Source organism: Phoenix dactylifera, chromosome 16 (genome assembly GCF_051530095.1).
Source record: "Phoenix dactylifera cultivar Ajwa chromosome 16, Ajwa_hap1_PhDact_Kaust_v1.1, whole genome shotgun sequence".
In the NCBI taxonomy this organism is placed as follows: domain Eukaryota; kingdom Viridiplantae; phylum Streptophyta; class Magnoliopsida; order Arecales; family Arecaceae; genus Phoenix; species Phoenix dactylifera.
In genome coordinates, this window is record NC_143205.1 from 14,842,754 (window position 1) to 14,863,848 (window position 21,095).

Genomic DNA, 21,095 nt, shown 5'->3' on the forward strand with positions numbered 1-21,095 from the left:
TTTGATTAAGAACAGAAACATTGAGATTGAAAGACGGATGTAAGGTTATAATAAAATTAAGAGCATGTTGGTTCTGCCTTGGAATTCTGATTACAATCGAAATTCTATAATTTCCACGAGCCGATCTGCTGCTAGATTAGTCCTTAAAGAAAATGTAGTCCTGCAGCTCATCGACATTTATCATGAAAAACATCTACTTTGCTGCCTCCATTTGCTGTGCCTTCAGACATACTGCCATGTTGCTGGATAACAGAGCTGAAATCATCTTCCACTCATAAATTAGAAGCCCGGCATAGAGAAAGAGTTGCCTCTATACTTGAATTTGGACAATGCTTGGGCTAGCAATTTACAATCCTGATTCGAACGATAAATGTGTTTGCAGTCATGCAAATGGATTAAACCTCAGGCTAAGAAAAATATATAATTCATCCCACCGAGCTTGTACATGTTGCATCTTTAATGTGTTTGCATACATTCGCGCATATTAATTTTCTGAGATATGATCCATTAATTTCCTAAGGTAACCCAACTAAAGGATCACCTTGGCCACCCGAATGCACACCCAACCCAACTCCGAAATTTTCAACCTCGGATTATGTTGGGTCTGGACAGGTTGAATCAAACAACAATTAGGTCAGTTTGGATTCGATACTAATCATAGACAATTGAATTAAGCTTGCTTTTGCTTGGATTTGGAGCTTACAAAGGAAGGTAGCTTATTCTACAAATTTGGGCTGATTTGGGTTAGATAGGGTTGCACAAGCTGTCGAACCAAACCCGGCCGAACTTGAAAACATATCTGACTCGAAAAACTTCAGAAATTTTAAGTAAATGTATACCCACCATGATCTAAGACATGCTACTTTCAAGCTCAATTTGCGCCCCTGTATGCAAAGCGGCCAAACTTAGGCTAGGGTCTGTGCGAGTCAAAGCAGGCCAAGCTGAGATTAGCATAGCGTACCAGCATGGACTGAGCCTAAGGTCATAATTGGCCTCAATCTATCAGGCTGTTGTCCACTCCTAACAAGTATTTTGAAGTTCCATTACCATTCCCTTTTACATTTTCCTCTACAATCTCAGTTTTAGAGTTGTCAAGAGAAAATCCATAACTCAGAGATTTTTTTCTTTACATATCAACACATAGGAGTAGCATGGGAGCCTTCTGGCTGCTCTCTCCTTTTAAAAAGTTACTTATGCACATTCATCTTAAGTCCCACTCACACAATAACTTGGAGAAAACTTAAGACAGCAGAGGCTTCTCGATATCATCGGTAGGCTGCGTCGAGTCCTCGCCGGCATCAACTAAACTGAAACCTTCATTGTTCTTTGCCCATAAGACCAAGTAAAGGCCAGAAAACATGAGAACTATTCCTGCTAAGCTGCATCATCACAATAGACTTGGGTTAGCCCTCATGTTACTATGAAGATGGTACAATTAAAAAAAAAAGAAAAATAAGGGGTGCATTGGAGATTCTTAATATCAACATCATGATTTTATCTTTCTTTTTCTTCACAATAAAACTTTTTTTTTAAAATTTTACATGTCAAGAATTTTCATGCAGTTCTAATAGCAGCAACACTTATAGCTTAGCCTGCAGAGTGTTTGATCCCACCAGTTTGATGGCTAAAATCCAAGGATATTAGTTGGATTGGGAAATCAATCTTACCTTCCCAAACTGATAGTTTGTCTAAAAAGAACTGCTGAAAGAATTGCAGAGCAGACTGTTTGGATGGGGCTGAAGATGGCCACCAGGACCGGACCCTTTCTATTGACACACCATGTCTGAAATGAAACACATCCGCCTATCACCACTCCTCCCTGCTTGTCATAAGAACAAAATGGAATCATCACCGATTACAGGCTGCGAAGGCGACCCATTCTTTAATAAAAAAAAATTAAAGCTACAAAGAAAATTAAGTTAGAAGTTTAGATATTTAATGGAAATATCAAAGATGGATTGGTGTGGTACCCCAAGCACAAGGGCAATGATGCTTGCGACACTAATCGTAGGAGATCCAGTGTCTATCCTGCCTTCTACTATGAATTGCAGCATTGCAGTAAGAATGGAGCCCATCATGGAGGTTATAACACACAAGGACAATGGTGCTGGAAAGCTGAGCATTGTTGCAGCCTGCAATGCAAATTAATTTTGTGATTGTAAGAGAAGATAATGTGTGTACTAGTCATAGTTACAAGGAAAGATTAACAACAGAAGAAGGAATGTACATGTGAATGTGTCAAAGGAAAGAATGGGAAGAGAGGGAGAGGGAGAGAGAGAGAGAAAGAGCATTAGGAGTCAACAAGAAATAATATAGCTTCAAAAACTAATGATACAAATCAGTGGATATCCACTACAACCTAGCTTTTTGTCTATTGTTTTCTCTATTGTTTTCATGGGCCATCGTATATTTATATTTCCCTATATTTATTGAGTTATCGACTATCTCTAACCAAATTTCCTAGTTCTATCTTGCCTATTATCTTCATCATCTGATTGTGGGAATGACTTTATTTAATGAAGGGATGTAGAATTAGGGTTGAAAGAACCTAGAAGAAGGTTAAAATAGAGTTTGACATGGAAGGTTTTAGTAGTATAATTTAGATGTTGGTTACCTGCAAAACTGTGTTGCAAGACAGGATGATAACTGCTGCAAGGAGATAGAAGCATCCCAACATCCATTCCTTGTTGATGGCCATGTTCATGTGCTCACCCAAGAGGGATAACTTGTTAGATGTCAGCATGGGCGAGGTCGAAGGGCTTTGTAAGAAGCTCATGACTATGGCTCCACTCAAGCACACCAAGGTCCCCAAGATCTTGATTCCACTGTACTTGCACCTTATATCAAATTTCTCAAACCTACAAAAGTAGCCAAATAATTATTTGAATGTGTATGTGAGAGAGAAAGAAAGCAAGCTTACTAGGGGTGTGGCTTTAGGCCTAAAATTATGGGGCAGCCCTAACTTTTTTAGGTCAAGCCCCAAATTCCAGGTCATCTTATGTGAGGGCATGTATTTTGGATGTCTATCCTTCTTTTTCTCCAATAATTACTCATAGTTAAATGGGTAAATTTTGCCTCCATATATTGGGATCAAATTTACAAGTTATTATTTTTTTTGGACATGGGGAAGAAAAGACATGCGACATCAGTATCTATGCTGGATGCTTCTTAATTTGTGCTTTTGATCTCAAGTACGCATGTTTCAATGGCTACTTTGATTCAAGTATGGGAACTGTGTTGGGATTGGGAGGTAATAACAAACAAGACAATTAAAGCACAATGGAATCAACAACTCTCCCACCTTGTGTAAACCTGTTAGGAAACAAATAACTAGAGCCAATCCACCAAACTGGACATGGAGAAGAAGTTACATGTGACATGGGTACCTATACTAGTCTTAACTTGTGCCTTTGGTGCCAAGTGCTTCTACCATGATGTAGTGATTAATGCTTCTACCATCAATTGAGTTGTTAATGTTCTAACTGGAATTAAATTTATCAGTTCCAAGATAGGTGGTTTACTTGACATGCTCTCACCATTGTTATATGCTCAGAAGAGGGCTTCTCCACAACTAAGCCATGATGCACAAAATCTATTCCAAGTGTGTGCAAGTGCACAAGTACTTTTGGGATCACCATAAGTCTGTTGGAGAAGGAGAAACACCTGAAGCAAGCTGCGATGATGAAGATGAAGCCAGGAGCGAGGTTCGGCATGGCAGAGGCAATGGCAGGTGATGTTTTCTTTATTCCCAGTAAGAGTATAGCTTGATACATGGTAACTCTGAATACAAGAAACATGGAGCTATGTCAACTTTTATTTTTTATAAGCCAGATGAAAATATTTAATAACTTGATTGTCTCCATGATGTCCTTAGCTTTTCTATTGTACACACACACACACACACATGATTGTGTTCATGCTGCTACACCTTTTCTACACTGTAGCTGTTCCACCCTTAGAGGCTAACATCAATCAAAATCGAACCAGATGAAAATATTTAATAACTTGATTGTCTCCATGATGTCCTTAGCTTTTCTATTGAACACACACACACACACACACACACATATATGATTGTGTTCATGCTTCTACACCTTTTCTACACTGTAGCTGTTCCACCCTTAGAGGCTAACATCAATCAAAATCGAACCACCGACCTTTTACCAAAGTGGGAAGAACATGATATCATCCATGCAAATGGTCTATGGTCCAGGTTTTGATAAATTATACCTTAGCATATCCCAAGTCGCAACAAAAAAAAGATTCTAAGATTTTGGGAACATGGAAAGAAAGATTGACATCCCAACGTGTTTGCAACCTGAGGGTTAGATGCCTGTGATGCTTTTCGTGGCAACGGTGCCATCCAACAACACAGCCTATTCCACAGCAACCTAACACAAATAGTAGGAATAGGAACAAGATGAAGAGTGATCGATGTTATACCGAGTGGATAAGCCTTCCTTGGTTACTCGCAGAATTCGCTATCCTTTAAGGGAGAATTAAACCTGGATAAAAGCCCATGGGTGTCTTCGATTGCTGGAATAAGATGACGTCTAATGAATTGGGTGGGGCCTGCCCTTTATCCTTTTCCGGGAAAAAAACCAATGAAACATTGAAAATAGAAGTTTGCTTGATGCTCAAATTTACATGATGATGCCTTGATGCCTTGCAACCATGTAAATTAAATTAGAGTAAACTTCACTACCTTGAAATTTCAAAAGAAGAAAAATAATGAAACATAAAAGCTGGTTTAATGCTCAAATTTACATGATGATGCCTTGCTACCCTGTGAATTATAGTAAACTTCACTACCTTGAAATTTCAAAAGAAGAAAAATACTGAAAAGTAAAAGCTGGCTTAATGCTCAAATTTACATGATGATGCCTTGATGCCATGGAAATTATAGCTAACTTCGCCACCTTGAAATTTCAAAAGAAGAAGTCATCAATGAAAATTATAGTTCCTTACCCTCCAAGGGCGAGCAGCACAAATTGAACCATGGAAGTGGGACTCAACTTTGCAGGCCATTTCTTCCTACAGAATGGAAGCACGACAACCAATTAATGAGCTATTTAACGTCTCAAAAGAACTTGTTACTACGTATATGATTTGGAAGCAACAGAAAGACAGAGAAAAAGAAAGAATGACTGCAACTCTGCGACGCACATACTTCTCAAAAATGACTGCAAAGGGAAGAAAGATGATGGAAGTGGTCAAGTTCCCGAACACGATGAGCAGCAAAGGATTGAGTCCGTCGCCAAGAATCCGATTCAAGATAACCGTGTAAACCCCAAAAACAACTTGCACCCCGAAGAGGCCCGAGATGATTAGAAACTCCTTCAAGAATCCCCCTCTAGAAGAGGAGCCCAACATCTCCAAGGTGATAGGGGGAAGGAAAGAGGAATGGAGACGGTTCTTAGAATTCTATGTGGATTCTTTCTCCCCTCCTCTCCCTCCTAACTCACAGTCATTGAATTCACAACCTACCAGTCTTCTTGTGGTGTGAGAACATAAAAGGTTTGGCTCTCCCTCAAAAGATGGCCGTTGGGTTGGGCTCTGGTGAAGCGGCCTCCTCTTCTTCTATTTATAAACTCAGCATGGCTCTTTGCTCTAAGTTGGGCACTGTGGAAAAGATATTTGGGAAAGGGAAAGAGTGCGAGGGGTGGTTCTATATACACCCCCCCTATTGCTCAGGACACCCCCCAAAAATTAAAAAAAAATTAAATACTCTCTACACCCCCCCATTTGCTAAGGACACCCCTAAAAAATTAAAAATTTCTAAATTATCCCCTACCCTCCCCACCCCCCCCACCTAAATTGCTCTCTACACCCCCCAAACCCCCCCCCCCACCCCGCTCTTCCCCTCCAAAACACCCGCCGGCTTCTCCCTTCCGCCCAAAAAACCTCGCCTCAAGCACCTCGCCGGCGGCCAAACCCCCTCCGTCTCCCTTTGAACTGTTCCGCCCAAAGCACCTCGCCAACGCCCAAAACCCCCCCGTTCCCCCTTCTCCCTCTCGTCGCCGGCATTCTGTTCGGCTGCACAGAGCCGGACAGAACCCTTCTGTTCGGCTGCACAGTGCCGGACAGAAGCCTTCTGTTCGGCACTGTGCAGCCGAACAGAAGAGTTCGGTTGAGGGTTGCCGAACAGAAGGCTTCTGTTCGGCACTGTTCAGCCGAACAGAAGCCTTTTGTTCGGCGATCCAGTGCCGAACGGAGCACGAACCGTGAAAAAAAAAATTTCGAAACAAGGTGGAACACGTACCTTTGCGGCCGGTTCTTCGTCCCAAATCACTAGTTGCTTGTCCATGCTTCGAATGGGGCTTAAATCTCCTTCAAAGATCGCCTAAACGATGTAAATGGATCGAGGGGTTTAAGGGGGGTTTGAGGGGTGTTTTTTTTTTTTCTTTTCAAAACGAAACGGAGGAGGAGGAAGGGGGGTGTACTGAGAAAATTTCAAGGGCAATATGGTAATTACACTAAAGGTTAGTTTGGGTATTTTCTTTTTGGTTTTTGGGGGGTGTCCTTAGCAATAGGGGGGGTGTATATAGAACCCCCCGAGTGCGAGCCAGACGACAAGCATGGGAGGTGACTTCAAGAGAGAGGGCTTCTTTTTTCTTTTTTTTTGTTCTTAAGGGAATGAGAGAGAGCCAAGGGTGAGAGTTAGGAGGAAGGGGGGCCGTAAATGGTACGCGTCCTAAGAGAGGGTGGCATGGGACAAAAGGAGGACGGATAGCTTGAGAAGGTGATTAAGTGTTGTTGCGGGCACGATTCTCTGGCGTCAGATGGACGTCACACGAGTCCAGAATGAGTGGATGTGGGACTGCAACTTCCTTGCTCAATCTGAACCCAGGGTGGAGTGATGGACTCCACTTGGTATGCTCAAAGAGGAGAACGATGGAGGCCAATTTTGTTATTAAGTGCTGGACGCCGCTTAATTTGCTCAAAAAGGAGAATGATGAAATTCTGGGTTGGGGATTGTCCAATTTGAGTTGGGTTGGTCCAATTTATAAATTATAGTTAAATTGCTACTTTTTTTTTGGTAAAAAATAGGAGGAGGGGAGAAAAAACTTCACCCGCGTAGTAGCTTTCAATGTACATCTCTTCCACCAGAAAATGTTCAATGCAGGCCGTAAGTTTTCACATACCCTTTCCGACTCATGAGTTCCTCCCCTGATTCATTATTCACATGTGAGTACGTTACCCTAGCTAGCACCACCTCGGTACCGGCAGACCAGATGACGACTCCACCGAGCAAACCAGGCGGGAGGTATCTTGTCCCCACATTTAATCGACGTCCACGCATTTCAAATCTGGGTTACTCCGGTGGAATTTTAGTCCTGTTCCAACCGTGCTACCATTTTGGTGGCAATTGCTAATTTTTTAGATAAATTTATAGAACCATATTTGCTAGTTTAGTTTTTCTTTCTTTCTTCTTTTTTTTTTTATTATTTTAAAGCGTGTTAGTTTGGTAAGCATTAAATTTATATCATGGGCAGCAAGTTAGTAAATTTGTAGATTCACAGTTGGTTTGGTTTTGTTTTTTTTAATTTTATTTTAATGCTTGCAGATCACAATCTTTTTCTTTTTCTTTTTGTAATAATAAATATTGCTAGAATTATATAATATAATTAATGGGGTCCTAAACTTGAGAAATGGAAATATTGTGAGTAGGTTAATTTTGAGGGAACGTGCCAACGTAAATAACTTACCTAATTTTTTAGGTGAATAGGTGATCGGTGATCCGACTGGATTGAGCTTTCATAGTACTCATCTAGAAGTCTTTTGTATCTATATTATGTGCTATATATGGTTATAATTAAATATTTTTTCTGCATGTAAATCAATCAATTTATATATATATATATTAATTATATTTTAATATTTTATATTCTAAGTGTTTTTTATATATTAGTTAATTACTTGAACGTTGTTTCCCGAGTTGCCTCGTTCATGCCATGGATCTATATGTGAATCCTTGAAAATCTAAAGTGCTTTATATTTTTATGTTCTTAAACATTGAATAGGATTATCAAAATTTAAGCCTAGAGCCTCCAATTGTATGAAAAGTGGGTGCGACAAGTAAGCCATAGTTTTACCCAAAGAACTGTAGACAATTGGTTAAATGTCTCCAAGGTTGGATTGGAGAGGATCACTATGGTGCAACAGTCATGATTGAGTGGGTTTTGTGCAGCCAAAAAAATATCATACCCAATGAAGCTCACTCAATCACAACAGTCATATTATAGATAAGTGTCCATAATTAGTAAATTAACTCTCTCAATCCACTCTTAAGCCACATCCATAAGCATCATTAGCTGAATCCATCAAGTCTCACCTAAATTGGTCCCACTTTGAGTTTCCATGTTGATAAGGTGCAAGAGATAGTTGAATTTGAGGAGAACCACAGTGAAAGGAGTTTTCTTTAGGGATTTTTTTTTTTGATATTTTTATTTATGTTTTTTGTTTTTCCATACAGACTGACATTTTCTGGTTGGTGGTTCTTCTGGCTTACGTTTGTTTGACTATGTGTTCTCTTTGAAGGTAAGGTAAGAGAGGCTGAGGACCATTCGACTTTATTGAAATAAGCCCTGAAATTTAGTCTGCCATCCCCTTGAAGTCCCAACCTTTTTGACTACGGGCTATTAGTTTCATTTGGTTAGGTTATTCTGTTTAATAGCCAAAAAGAATCCGATGGTTGACACCCATCTCATCACACTAACTTGTTCTTGAAAGTAAAAACATTAGATTTACCAGCAAAGAAAAATATTGGAAAGATTTTTGGATCACTGACTTTTGAAAAGTTCTGTATCCAGAAAATTATTCTATGTACCAAGAGACAACAAGATACCAATTGAATCTATGATGTGTGCAGATCTTTAACAGATTTGGATTTGATGCTGCTACAATGGAAATCTATCACCATGCAACTTTTGCGTCTCAAGGGAGCTGGTTAGAATCGGAACCAGTATTGGAAATATTCAATGCATGGATAAGAAAGTGTGCATAGCTGTGTGGTCTTCTAATGCTTCATGCTAACTTGCCTGAGGAGTCTTATACTGAAATCTAGAAATAACATTAGAAAAGACAATTTACAGATGCTGACCTTGTATGATGGACTTTGTGAATCTCTTGTGCATTGTAAATGATAAAAAAGAACTTGAATAAAATATGTTTTAAATTGGCTCTGGATTCTCCTAAGGAAAAATTAGCTCTCCGTGACCTTGGTTCAGGACTGCCTTCTAAAAGTTTGAATTTAAAGGAGATTATTTTACCTGTTAATATGTTACACTTTGAGGTTACTTTTGTATAATTAAATAAAGATTCATTTTGTTTACTTCAATTTTTCACAATTCAACTGGAAATCTTGGCATGCTATAGTCATGCTTACTTTTGACCGGTTCTCCGGGGAAAAGTAACATTCAGGAAAGAAAATTGGCCGGGCAAGTTACTTACAAAGTCTTTGAAAAAATAAAATAATAGTCGTGCATGCAGACAATCACAATTACTGATTTTTATGATGATGCATTGAGATGCAAGTTTGATGAATAGGATCCATAAGAATCTGCAGCTATTATTGGTTACGTGTATGCAGGGCTAGCCTAATTTTTAGACGACTGAGGCGGTCGCCTAAAGCGCTGGCCCATAGAAGGCCCACCGTAGGGAAGACTTCAAAGACAAAACAGAAAGAAAAAAGGTTTTCCTTAGTGAGTTCGCCTTAGGTCGGTCCACTGCAGAAAAGGCCTCCAAGACAAAACAGAAAAAAAAAAGTCCCTCTTAGTGAGTTCGTCTTAGGCCCCCAAATGTATTGGGCTGCTTCTGCGTGTACGGTCATATTGGTGCATGCGGTGTAGGCAATAATTTTTTCATTGAAAGAGGCTTAGGTGAACTACACGGTTGGAACGAGGCTAAGATTCCATCGAAGTAGCCCAAGTTCGAAATGCGCGGGCGTCGATTAAATGCGGAGACCGGATGCCTCCCGCCTGGTTTGCTAGGTGAAGACGCCATCTGATCTGCCGATACTTAGGTGGTGCTGGTATGACGTACTCACACGAGGAAGGGGTTTCCACGTTGGTAGGGCTTTCCCGAACATTCTCCAGCGAAGAGGGGGTCTAGTGGAGGTTGCTACGCGGGTGATGTCCTCCTCACCCCCCCTCTTTCCTTTTTCAAAAAAAAAGAAGAAAAAAAAAAAAAAAAAGAAGAAAGAGGCTTAGGTGACACAACCATGGTCCTATTTTTTTCTTTCATTTTTTTTGTTGATCTCAGCCCTTCGTTATTTTTTGTTTCTTGTAAGGACTATTTCACTGGCAGCCATAGTCACCGGCGTAATTAAATAGAATGGATTAGAACTTAAAAAAGGAAATCAAAATGTTGGAGAATTCAAATATCCACACCACTTACGTAGGAGTGATACAACCCCCAATTTTTAGTTGTATCTTTTAAAGCTATTAGTAATCTGCCGACCTAATTACTGCAATAGCTCAATATTTAATTGCCTTTAGGCTTTAACATAGATATTGGCTTTTGGTGGTCAACATCAGCTGTCACAAGAGTAATTTATGACCGTTGGTGAAAAGGTGTCGATAATTTCCTATTCTCTCGCGGTATATCCAATCCATTACCTTCATGTGTCGTTCTCTCTTCGATATCTTTAACAGAGCAAGACGCAAGGGCTCTCCATAAACTTCCCTTTCAAAACGAGAGGAATCAAAACTTCTCAACGGACGCAAACAAGATTAACAAGATATAATAAGATAGTGTGATGATGACATGCTATATTCGATACAATATTAGCCCTTGCTTCTGGGAATGGGGACCAAACAACTGTTATTGAAGTCATTGTTGAGGGAGCGTAAAGGGATCAAAATTTGCTGATAGGGCTCCTAATTTTTATACAACATCATTCCTACACTACTCGCAATCCCCGGACTAATTGCTTGCACTCTTCAGCTTGATTTTGGGAATGAAGGCATACAAGGGAACAGCTTAGAGGTGACTTTGTTTGCTTATGATCCACCCTCTCAAGTGGCTACTACTTGTTTGAAATACTATAGTATGTTATGGGTAGCAACTTGTAGTTTAATTACAGGTCCATTGAATGATAGATACACTAGGGAAATCATCAAATTGACACTAATTTTGTTTGAATTCTAAAAATATATTGAATGGAATATTAGAGGCATAAGAATATTCTATCGAACCCTATCATATGCTATGGAGTTCACTTGTGGTTTAATTTTGCTCTTCCTAAAAATCTATTGGATCCCCTAACCATGCAGTGAAGGCATTAGAGGCAGCATCTCAATGAAATTTTAATGGAAGAGGTGACTAGTAAAATTAGTTTATAGTGATAAGTGCTAAATGCTCAAAAATTAGGAAGTTTATCAGCAAGTGCCTGAAAGAAATCTTCGATCCACACCATACTTCTCTCTTGAAACTAGCTAAGACTTGTAGTGATCGAACATGACTTGTATGTAAGGAGATGGATCAATAGGTGTAGCATGGGTTCAAAATTAGACCTATCAAAAATTTCAGGTTGAGGGTTGTGTCTAGCAAATTGATATCTAACTCGAACATGACACAACTTTAGAGTTTTGTAATCAACTAATTCTCGAGCAACACAACTTCTTAGAGCCCAGCCGAAAATCATCTGCATCTCTTGTACAAGTGAGAATCTTTCTTCCTACCTCCTTATTAGATCGTATGAAAAAAAAACTCTAGGATTGCTAAAACACAGACAAAATAGATGTATAAGCGGTCGAACTATCTTAGCATCTGTCTTTTTGTCCGAGAGATGACAAATATTAGATTAGGCGATGCACGTGCCTGTAGGAATTTGGGTCTCTCTAGTTTCATTAGTATCATAATTATTGAAGTTTACATGAGTCAAGAGGATGCTTTAATTCCCTACTCAACCGTTAGGCAAATGAATCATTAGAAATGTTGAATCTTCATGCATATTTTCTGCATTTCCCAGCAAACAGGGGAACATAATGAATCAACAAGTAGGCAGACAATATTTTATTAAATGAGCAATCTCCAATTTCTGCTACTCCTCCCGTGAACCATTGATGAGCTAGCCGAGCCTTTTTTTTTTTTTTTTTTCGAGTTTCTTGCTGTATACATTGATAAATTTATGAATTGAAATGAATTGATGGTGCTCACCCCATCCTTCACTCAAAAACAAATTTATGAATTATGCTTTAAGATTATGTCATTAGTGAACTATTTTAAGGCATGAAAGTAATTTATGAATCACTTGAAGGCTCTAGTGAGTGTCTGATAAGGTAGAAGTCTTAACTCTTAATCTTAAATCTTAATGTATCACTTGAAGGCTCTATATGTACATAAAATTTTCATAATAAAATCCAGGTGCTTAAAACATCCCATTACATCCAAAAAAAAAACAATCATTTTGTATAAGATAAACTTTTAGAGATATTAATTAAATAATTTGTTTTAATTCTTGCATAGTTTTGGGTATAACTAATAGCATGTGATATTTAATTGGTACTAGATATCTAAGATCCATAACAACACCATAGTAATGGATTGCTCAGTCAAAGGAGAATTGATTGCTAAGAATAAGATTAGGATCTTGCATTATGTTGATATTGATGGTAGATGATGACCATAAGATGGTGGCGACTGTTTTAATCGTAAGAGTACTAACTCTATATTAACAAATGGGTACATTATGTCTTACTGATTGGCTAGTGCGAGAATAATTCTAGCAAAAACTATACTATTTATATTTGATGCGGTTCTTATCATGCAATAGCATTTATATTTTCCTTGACCTGCAGGTTAAGTCACTTTAATGACCAAGTTGTATAGAATAAGAACGAAGTCTATCTACAGTAGATTATTGATTGTTTAAGACTTGCACTAAAAATTCATGAGATGACCAGCAAGGAATCCACTACCGAAAGGGAGAATAAAAAGTTTAGAAAATTGGATTACTTAGACAAAATAAAATCCATCAGTAGTATCGTCAAAATTGTTTCGATAAATTATTTTATAGAATTAAAAAAAAATATGTAGTATATTTATAGTTTTGTCTATTATTTTTGAGAAATAATTTCTCCAGGTTTTATCGATCCTTAACCTTAATCAATACGTGTTATTACGAGTCAATGGTGTTATATAATATCTTATTTCTTGAGAATTGACATGGTTATTGATTATAGTGGGGGGACACAAATGCAGAGAGCTATGTTACCATATAGAGGGACATACCTCACATTCCATTTTTAAGGGTTATGTCATTTTCTTCTGTCACTTGCGGTCGTAGGTGTAAGGATTGCATAGGATGCTACGAGTTTGATTAGGTCAAATGTTGATCGATATCATACACCTAGTTTCTTTTTATTGAAATCCCAACTCTGGCCTATTTGCATGCATGGTTCCATATTCTCCACATTTGACTCACCTTGTTTCGAAACCGATGTATGTGCCCAAGGCAGGATATCAAAGTGCATTCATAGGCCTAGACTTACTGGCGTTGCTTAAGGGAAACTGTGGAAAGCTTATGGAGGACTCCGTTTGGCTTATTGGATGGATGATAAGAGATGATCTTTGTGCTATGTATATAATCCAGGTTCAATATTTCTAAGTTTCTTGGGATCTTTATACGAGGCTAGTTCGAGAAACCAAAGATTCAAGTCTTACATATTTGAGATGGCCTTTTACTAGGCATATTGCTCAACTTGGCTAAAGAAGGGGATCCATTAGCAGACCGACTCCTACTACTCACATAAGGTATTGTAAACATATGGGATGAGAAGATATTATAAACATATTGTTATTTTATTTTCTGATGCTCACGGATGTGTTTATCTAGATTGGTTTAAGAAATCTGGTTTACCCAAAAAAAGAAAGATATGTGACGGGAAGATAATGCTCTTTATTCAAGTTACTATCGCATGGTCACCCCTCTGTTGCCGCTAAATTCTGAGCCGAGGTCGCTAGCTACTTGGCGTGCTCTGAGATCGGTAGAAACCGAAGATATGCAAGGTCGGGTGAGACTGAGGCGAGTAAAAATTGGTCGCCGCCGATGCCAACCTACAAGAAGTCCACTTGTCAGAAAGTTTTCGGCGAGAGACTCTCCGATGCTTTAGTCAGAATACTAGAGCAATAATGTGGAAGAGAAAAAAAAATTGTAAAGAGAAGTCTTCAAATGAGCATGCCTAAGGAACCTCGGGCTACTCCTTTACATAGGGTAGAATATGAATCCGTAACTTGATTTGGTGCGACGTGCCTTAGTTGGATGATAACAGCAGGCTGTATATTAATAACGTGGTAATCATCCCGTGTGGCAGCACGTGGTGGCAATCACGCCGATCATGCATTAACTACAGTGCCGTCATAACTGCTAGTCTTTATGGCCTCAAGTAGAATGGCACCTCCGTTTTCACCGAGGTTGTTCACCTCGGTTCAGACCTAAATCAAGGGGTTTGGTTCAAACCGAGGTCAAGATATCCAATATTTTCTCTATCACCCTCAATCCAGATCTTGATAAAATTTTCTCACTTGCATATAAGCCTCCCCTAGAAACTGCCAAGGATGCCGGCCTTAGATAATTCTCTCCTGGATGGTTCTTGATGACATAACTTGCCCTTCCATCGGTTTCTTCGTCTTTAAGATATCCTTCGAAGTCAACCTCTGAGTCCCTTTAGAGGGGACTATTTTGAATGTAATACCTGAGAGATGGGAGCAAGGTCCTAGAACCACTCCCTTTGTTCGCTAGTTTGAAGAGTATGATAAACATTTTTAATTCAATTCATCTTTTTTTTTTAAAGTTCAATTTCTTTGCCTGCTGATGTAGGTAACATCATGTTGATCGACATGGTTGTGATTTTTTTTTGCTTGCAGTGTTTTATTTTCTATGATTGACCCGCACAATCAAGGCCATGCGTTGAGCTGAACGTGCGATCAGGCACAGCCTGAGCCGCATGAACGGTCGTGATTGTATATGATGACATAGCTAGTTTTGTTAGTATATCTTAGTCTCTCTGTCATAATCTCCTCTTTTCATGGCCTCCTAAAATACATGCTAGAACTTATATTGGCGATAGCTACGCAGCCAAGGTCAAGAGTCCATGATGATTTGATTGGGGAGTTTCATCAAAAATCAAAACCTAAAGTAGATCAGATCTGCCAAGCTAAGCTATAACATAGTGGAAGACTTTGATCTCTTATCTATAATAAAAAACTGGCTTGAATCAATGTGGATGGAAGAAAACCAGCTAGCTACTTACATTTATTAAATCAAATCAGGCCAAGCAATAGCTAAAAAGCACAGATCTTGTAGAGTGCTGTGCAACCCCCGATGCCTACCATCAGAAGATGGACGATTCATAGAGGATCCTGCCTGATGGCTAACACGCTGTTTCGATAACCCAATACACCATCCATAGAATATACCAATACCATGCATGTCGAATGCTTGTAGAGTACGGAGGAGGTTCGTAGAGAGTTGGTGCATGGAAGGAGAGGGAGACTTTTTGGAGGTCTCTTCAGTCCCTACTTCAAATCACCATTGAAAGCTGCAGCTCCGGAGAAGATCAAGGTCTTCATGTGGTTCACTCTGAGAAATGGACTGCAGACTATGAGATTCTGAACAAAAAAGGATGGACGGTTAACAACCACAGGGAGCACCTCAAGAAGAAACAACTCACTCATTTGTTTCCATGGTGCACATACCCGAGGAGCATTTGGAATGTCACTGAGAAAGTTGTTCTAACTTCAAAGACTGGCAACCTTCATCACACTGTCTTTGGGCGTGGTGTAGACGCAAAGGAATCGAGCCAATTATTAAAAAGCTTAGGACCAGCTCGCACTAGCCCTATGCCGGCAACTTGAGGATGCAAAGAAATAATACTGTTTGTTCAGAAGAAGTCTTCAAGAGGAACAGTTCCATTTAAAGGCCTACATTGTTTTCAACTGCAGAGTAATCTCTGCTCTTCCAAACGAACAGAAGGTCCATCGCCTTCTAATGCAGACTCTTTAATCTCCTTCGATGCTGATTACAGACCAGAATCAATCCAATTCATTGTTTCTTGGTCCTACTTTAATTTTCTTCCTTTCTGTAATCTTGTTCTTTTTTTTTTTTGCGGTAAAGAATCAATTCCAAATCTCATGAGGGAGCAAATATCAGCTTGAGTGATTTGTGTCAATCCTCCCATATAGAATGTCCTTTTTCTTTTTTCCTTTCTTTGTTCCCCATTTTTTCCACAGAATTTCAACATGGAAAAATATTCAAGTACATGTAACATTCAAAATTACAACGAGAATCCATGTAAACTACACGATGTAGGAAGTCTGTACAGCAGCAAGCACATGACATGAAAGAAGAAAAATAGTCTCATTTAAGTCCTGCGATTGGCTGGAGGGTTCAACTGGAATAGCTTGTGGTACAAGGTAGCCATGTTATTCTAGACTTCCATGCACTTCGGTTGCTGCAATGAATGATAAATAATGTAGTTGCAATCATAAGAAAAGTATGTTGAAAACAAAATATAAGTCGGAGGCATGAAAATGAAAAAGTGGAAAATTAAATGCTAAAACATGCAGGGCGCATGTGAAATTACACTGAGAAATCACATAAAACTGCGGAGAAACATTAACCTGTATGTAAATTTCTGATTTAGTTTTTTTTTCAGAAAAAATAATGAAATCTCCACTGATTTAGCCTCCAAAATTTTCCAAGCTTCATGTATATATCAAATCAAAATCGTCTCTAAAATGCTTTCACATAGACTAAAAAATCTCAGAAAAACCACGCCCGGTAAGGTCGGTTTTTATATTTGGTTGTGGGCTAAAGGAGGGTTAAATTGTTAGATGCCATTATAATCCATTTATATCACTTTAACCTACTAAACATAGAAAAGTAACCATTGTTGGAGTCATCAAGAAGGCATGGAATTTTTGTTTTTATGTGCTGGTCTACATTAACTTAGATTGAGCCTTAGACAAAATATACAAAATCTTGTCTCTTAGTGGGTGTTGGTTTTCTTATAGTTTTCAAATTTGGGTGCTGGCATCTCTTTTTCTTCATGAGCGCGCGATATCCTTGCGTGTGAGAGAGAGAGGTGTCTTTAGTTGAGACCCCACATAGAGGGAGAGGGGTCCTTGTTTTTTTTTTGAGAACAAAAGTCTAAGTATGGGTTTTAGCTTATAATGCTTTTCTTGAATAATCTTTTTTTACTCTTTCCAGCATCTTTTTCTTGTGTTTTTTTTGGTATTTGTTCTAGATCCTGGGCCGGCATGTTTGATCTATACTGAGTAGCGTGCTGTTCTACAACCATCTTATTTTGAAAGCAAAACATACAATTTGCCCATTTGATGCTTGTTTTCGATTTTCTGTTTTCTAAGAACCCAAGGAGAAAATTGAACTAGATTAAACATCCATTTACAATGAAACCCTTACATTTTTTTTCCAAATTGTGTATAAACTCTTTAGAGACTATATTTACTGCTTTGAAAAATGAGTAAAGTAAAGGCAGAGGACGACAGAAGTTTTTAGCAAATTTCATCCTCAACATTAATATTTCACTAATTTGTATAGAAACAAATCCAAAAACAACAGTGATACCAAACTAACCCTTAACAAGAAGTATGCCTAACCATTCCACCCTACACGGTGGAACGGTTTATTTGGGAGATAAGAGAGCTAGGAGTAACTAATTAATCCATTTACTTCATCTTAACTTTTGCCGCAACTAAATATACTTCTAAGTCTTACGTTGGGCAGGAAACGTTTCCCCATAGTATATTTTTAAAAAGAAATTGCCGATATTAGCTGGCATGTGAACATAGTGACAGATGCAGTACCTGTTGAGGACAAGCAGGAAAAGGAAAGAAAGGATCAGCCCATGCAGTGGCAGTGGATCATGCCATTCTGCTGGTTGAGGCTTCCAAAGGTCTCTCTGCAGGAGGGAGAAGGGCAGAGGATGGGATGATTGGAGTTATTCCAGTGTGCCCAGGCCTTCCAACTGAGTTCAGGTCCATCTTCCCTATGCCCAGTGGAGCCATCATAGACGTCTGAAGCTGCAGCATGTTCATGGTCATCATCATTCGTGGCATGTTGCACATTCAAGTATTTGATTGCCTCGTCAAGGATTGGCACTTTATCATTCTACAACACATGGGAATGAAAAAAAGGAAAAGAAGATTTAATGGCTGCAATAAGCTTGTTGTCACTGTGGTGGGTTGGTTAGGATGACATGAGCAAGAGAGGAATGTGGCGTTCACATACCTTGCTTGAGTTGGGAACCAGCTTCTGGAGAGTCTTTATCCTTCGGTTGATCCTATCCCTCCTTTTCTTCAAGATTCAAGAAGAAATTTATTAAAATAGTTTAGTAGTACATTCTATATTTGTATTTGATTTTTTAAAAATCCATTTGTATTTAAGCTTGTTTATCCAATTGTTTAGTTGTCACATTGTCGATCAGCCTTCTATAGGAGAGTTAAACCAAAGTGGAGATGAAGTCATAAAATTTCCCCTAATGCAGAAAATAGAGATTATATAGAAAGGAGAAACTTTAAATCTTAACAATAAAATTTGATTGAATTTGTTTCCTTTAAGAGTTTGATAGGACATGTATAGGAAGCATGGGAAAAGAAATTTATAGTAGACTTAAAAGAATGTGGTGTAGGAAAAGAATATTCATATCCACACATATATATGAATGTATTTATGTATTGCACCTGTATGCATGTAGGTATACCCCTATGTTTGTAAACATGTTCAAACACATAAACAATGAATGGAATAAGGGAATTAGAGACCACACCTAGTGGTAATGTGCAGTGGAGTGAGGGAGTGAGCAATAGGTTAGAGTTAGTACCTGTGTCATTTTTATGTACTCTGCATTCATTAGTGCATACTGCATAGTTTCATTTCCATCTCTCTCTCTCTCATGGAGCTTAGCCAAGAATCCAGCACTTTCTGCTTTACAACAACTTCCACTTTCATGCTTACTAGTGTATGCAATGAATGTTTTACAATTCCTAAGAGGCCAGGTTCAGCCACTAGCTGAGAAAGCCAGATAAAAGAAGAAAACTTTTCAACCTTGAGTTCCTGTACATACCCAACCCCATTTGAGCAGGAAAAAAGGCCTTATATATGTTCTGCTAACACAACACACACTCTCTCTCTCATGGAGCTTTTCTAAACTTATGTAGAATTCCTGCCTGCTAATTAGCCATAGCCAAGAATCCGACACTTTCTGTCATAACTTCCACCTTCTTGCCCTCTAGTGTAGGCCATGATGTTTTACAATTCCTAGGAGGCCAGGTCAGCCACTGGCTGAAAAATCCAGATCAAAGAAGAAGATTTTTCAACTATTATCCTTATATTAGCACTTGGATGTATACAAATAAGCAAAATCTTGTTTGCGTTCAGTGAAATCTCCATAATTTGGGAATTAATTTAATATGCAAACTTAGAAAAAATCACAATATATTCATTTTCACTATATCAAAAACATATCAATAAATTGTGGATTTCTTAGGGGTTAGGACCAGTTTGGTATGGTTGTTGATTTAGTGTTTTTGTTTCCATACAAATTAATGAAATAAAACATGGACATTGACATCGGAGATAGCATTGGTACAAATTCCTGGCATTCCTTTCTTTTATTTTCACTTTTTTGAAGGTAACAACTCTTCGCTGCCAAAAGTTCTAAAGATTCTACAAAAATTATAGAAAACAAAAGGTTTCATCTTACATATTCATTTTGTCTACCACAATTTTCTTCTTAGATTTGTGAAAACAAAAACAGAAAATGGAAACAATATGGGCCCTTAAATTTCAATACTAGAGATATCAAAGTCCAGGATTTCAAGAGCTTGACAAGAATTTATCCTTCAAATTCTACCAAACAATAAAGCACACTCTAAAATGAACTCTACTTTTGGTTTGGTCTTTCTTTCTATTCTTCTCTTTTATAGAACCATTTTGTATTTAAGTTTTGGAACTTCGAAAATAGTTTTGAACTGAAAGTCTGAAACAACATGATTAAACATTATATGGTACTTTAATTTAGTTTTACAACTTCTGTTATTTTACCTTTTTTTAAAAATTCTAATAAATTCGATTACTCTAAATTAGTTTCAAGCTAGCAGTACTAAATTCAAAAGAAAATATTGAACTATTTCTCTTCAATCTTAGATTGATATTGATACCTAAACGGAATTCTTGAACCCCATGTTCCACCCTGCAACACCACATCATAGATTTGGCAAGTAAGCTAATAAAATTTTAGAAATAAGTATATCGAACTAATCACCTAGCATTGCTGGCCTGTGAAAATTTAATCCAATAAACATCAGTAAAAGGTTCACAGTCCTCTGCATCCATAGGTTTACACCTGCAAAATACAAAATAAATAAGGAAATTAAGGACAAAGGGTAAAAGTAAATGATGATTATCCATATATTCCAAGGTAAAACATGCAAACTTACAGCTAAACTCGTCATACAACAAAGCACCAAAACCTATTTAACATCAGTATAAGACTATAAGTATAAGACTATAAGAAGCTCTTTTCCTCCTCAATTTGTTAAATTATGAGACATCAAGAAAGGTTCCTCTACCAAGGATTACACAGCAAAAGGAAGAAATTGGAAAACACAACTTCCGCTTCAATATCTCCATATGATCCTAACAACTTCGACAGCTCTTTCGCTGCATCCTAATGCCGGCACGTTTCTCACTATTAGATATCTGCAGAGCTCTATAGAAGCCAGATTATTCCATTGGCCATCAAAATGGTAGCAATAAAAGATTCAAAACAATAGGTTATAACATCTATAAAAATAAAGAAATGAGATCTAGTATCACAAAAATATTATCTTTAGAATCAAATATATATAGAGAGAAAAACTCCATCCAAGAAGCAGAAGAATTGAAAAAAAAAAGAAATCTATGCCTATAATTTTCATAGAAAAAAAGAGAGAGCAACAGTTAGGGTTATGGGAATTTTCCACCTGGACTCGTCGCAAACGGTGTAGAAGCGGATGGCCGGAGTTTCGCCTTGGTCTCGCGGAATGGCGCTTTCCCTTCCTGCTCGACACTCGGCAGAGGTAGAGTC

General features: G+C 38.3%; 2 protein-coding genes across 22 annotated transcripts; both read right to left on the minus strand.

Moving 5' to 3' along the window:
* Window positions 1-1,028: 1,028 nt before the first annotated feature.
* On the minus strand, window positions 1,029-6,598 carry LOC103712240 (WAT1-related protein At5g47470-like). Of its 4 annotated transcripts, XM_026806636.4 has the most exons (9): window positions 5,171-5,654; window positions 4,969-5,034; window positions 4,506-4,665; window positions 4,319-4,391; window positions 3,664-3,780; window positions 2,615-2,858; window positions 1,971-2,132; window positions 1,668-1,819; window positions 1,029-1,379 (listed from the first exon to the last, which is right to left on the minus strand). In XM_026806636.4, exons 2-9 carry the CDS (start codon window positions 5,026-5,028, stop codon window positions 1,241-1,243), a joined length of 1,107 nt encoding a protein of 368 aa, XP_026662437.4. In that variant the 5' UTR covers window positions 5,029-5,034; window positions 5,171-5,654; the 3' UTR covers window positions 1,029-1,240. The 4 variants fall into 4 exon arrangements, with proteins under 4 accessions (XP_026662437.4, XP_038970788.3, XP_089784009.1 ...); XM_039114860.3 differs by lacking the exon at window positions 1,971-2,132; XM_089927883.1 differs by lacking the exons at window positions 1,971-2,132; window positions 4,319-4,391; window positions 4,506-4,665 and adding an exon at window positions 6,567-6,598 and having other exon boundaries at window positions 5,171-5,668.
* Window positions 6,599-15,229: 8,631 nt separating this feature from the next.
* On the minus strand, window positions 15,230-21,092 carry LOC103712237 (uncharacterized). Of its 18 annotated transcripts, none has more exons than XM_089927765.1 (6): window positions 20,992-21,092; window positions 20,599-20,728; window positions 20,292-20,372; window positions 18,257-18,317; window positions 17,833-18,136; window positions 15,230-16,457 (listed from the first exon to the last, which is right to left on the minus strand). In XM_089927765.1, exons 3-5 carry the CDS (start codon window positions 20,360-20,362, stop codon window positions 17,867-17,869), a joined length of 402 nt encoding a protein of 133 aa, XP_089783891.1. In that variant the 5' UTR covers window positions 20,363-20,372; window positions 20,599-20,728; window positions 20,992-21,092; the 3' UTR covers window positions 15,230-16,457; window positions 17,833-17,866. The 18 variants fall into 18 exon arrangements, 4 of the variants coding, with proteins under 4 accessions (XP_089783891.1, XP_089783892.1, XP_089783893.1 ...); XM_089927766.1 differs by having other exon boundaries at window positions 20,599-20,738; window positions 20,992-21,091; XM_089927767.1 differs by lacking the exon at window positions 20,992-21,092 and adding an exon at window positions 20,467-20,499 and having other exon boundaries at window positions 20,599-20,983.
* Between the last annotated feature and the right edge of the window lie 3 nt (window positions 21,093-21,095).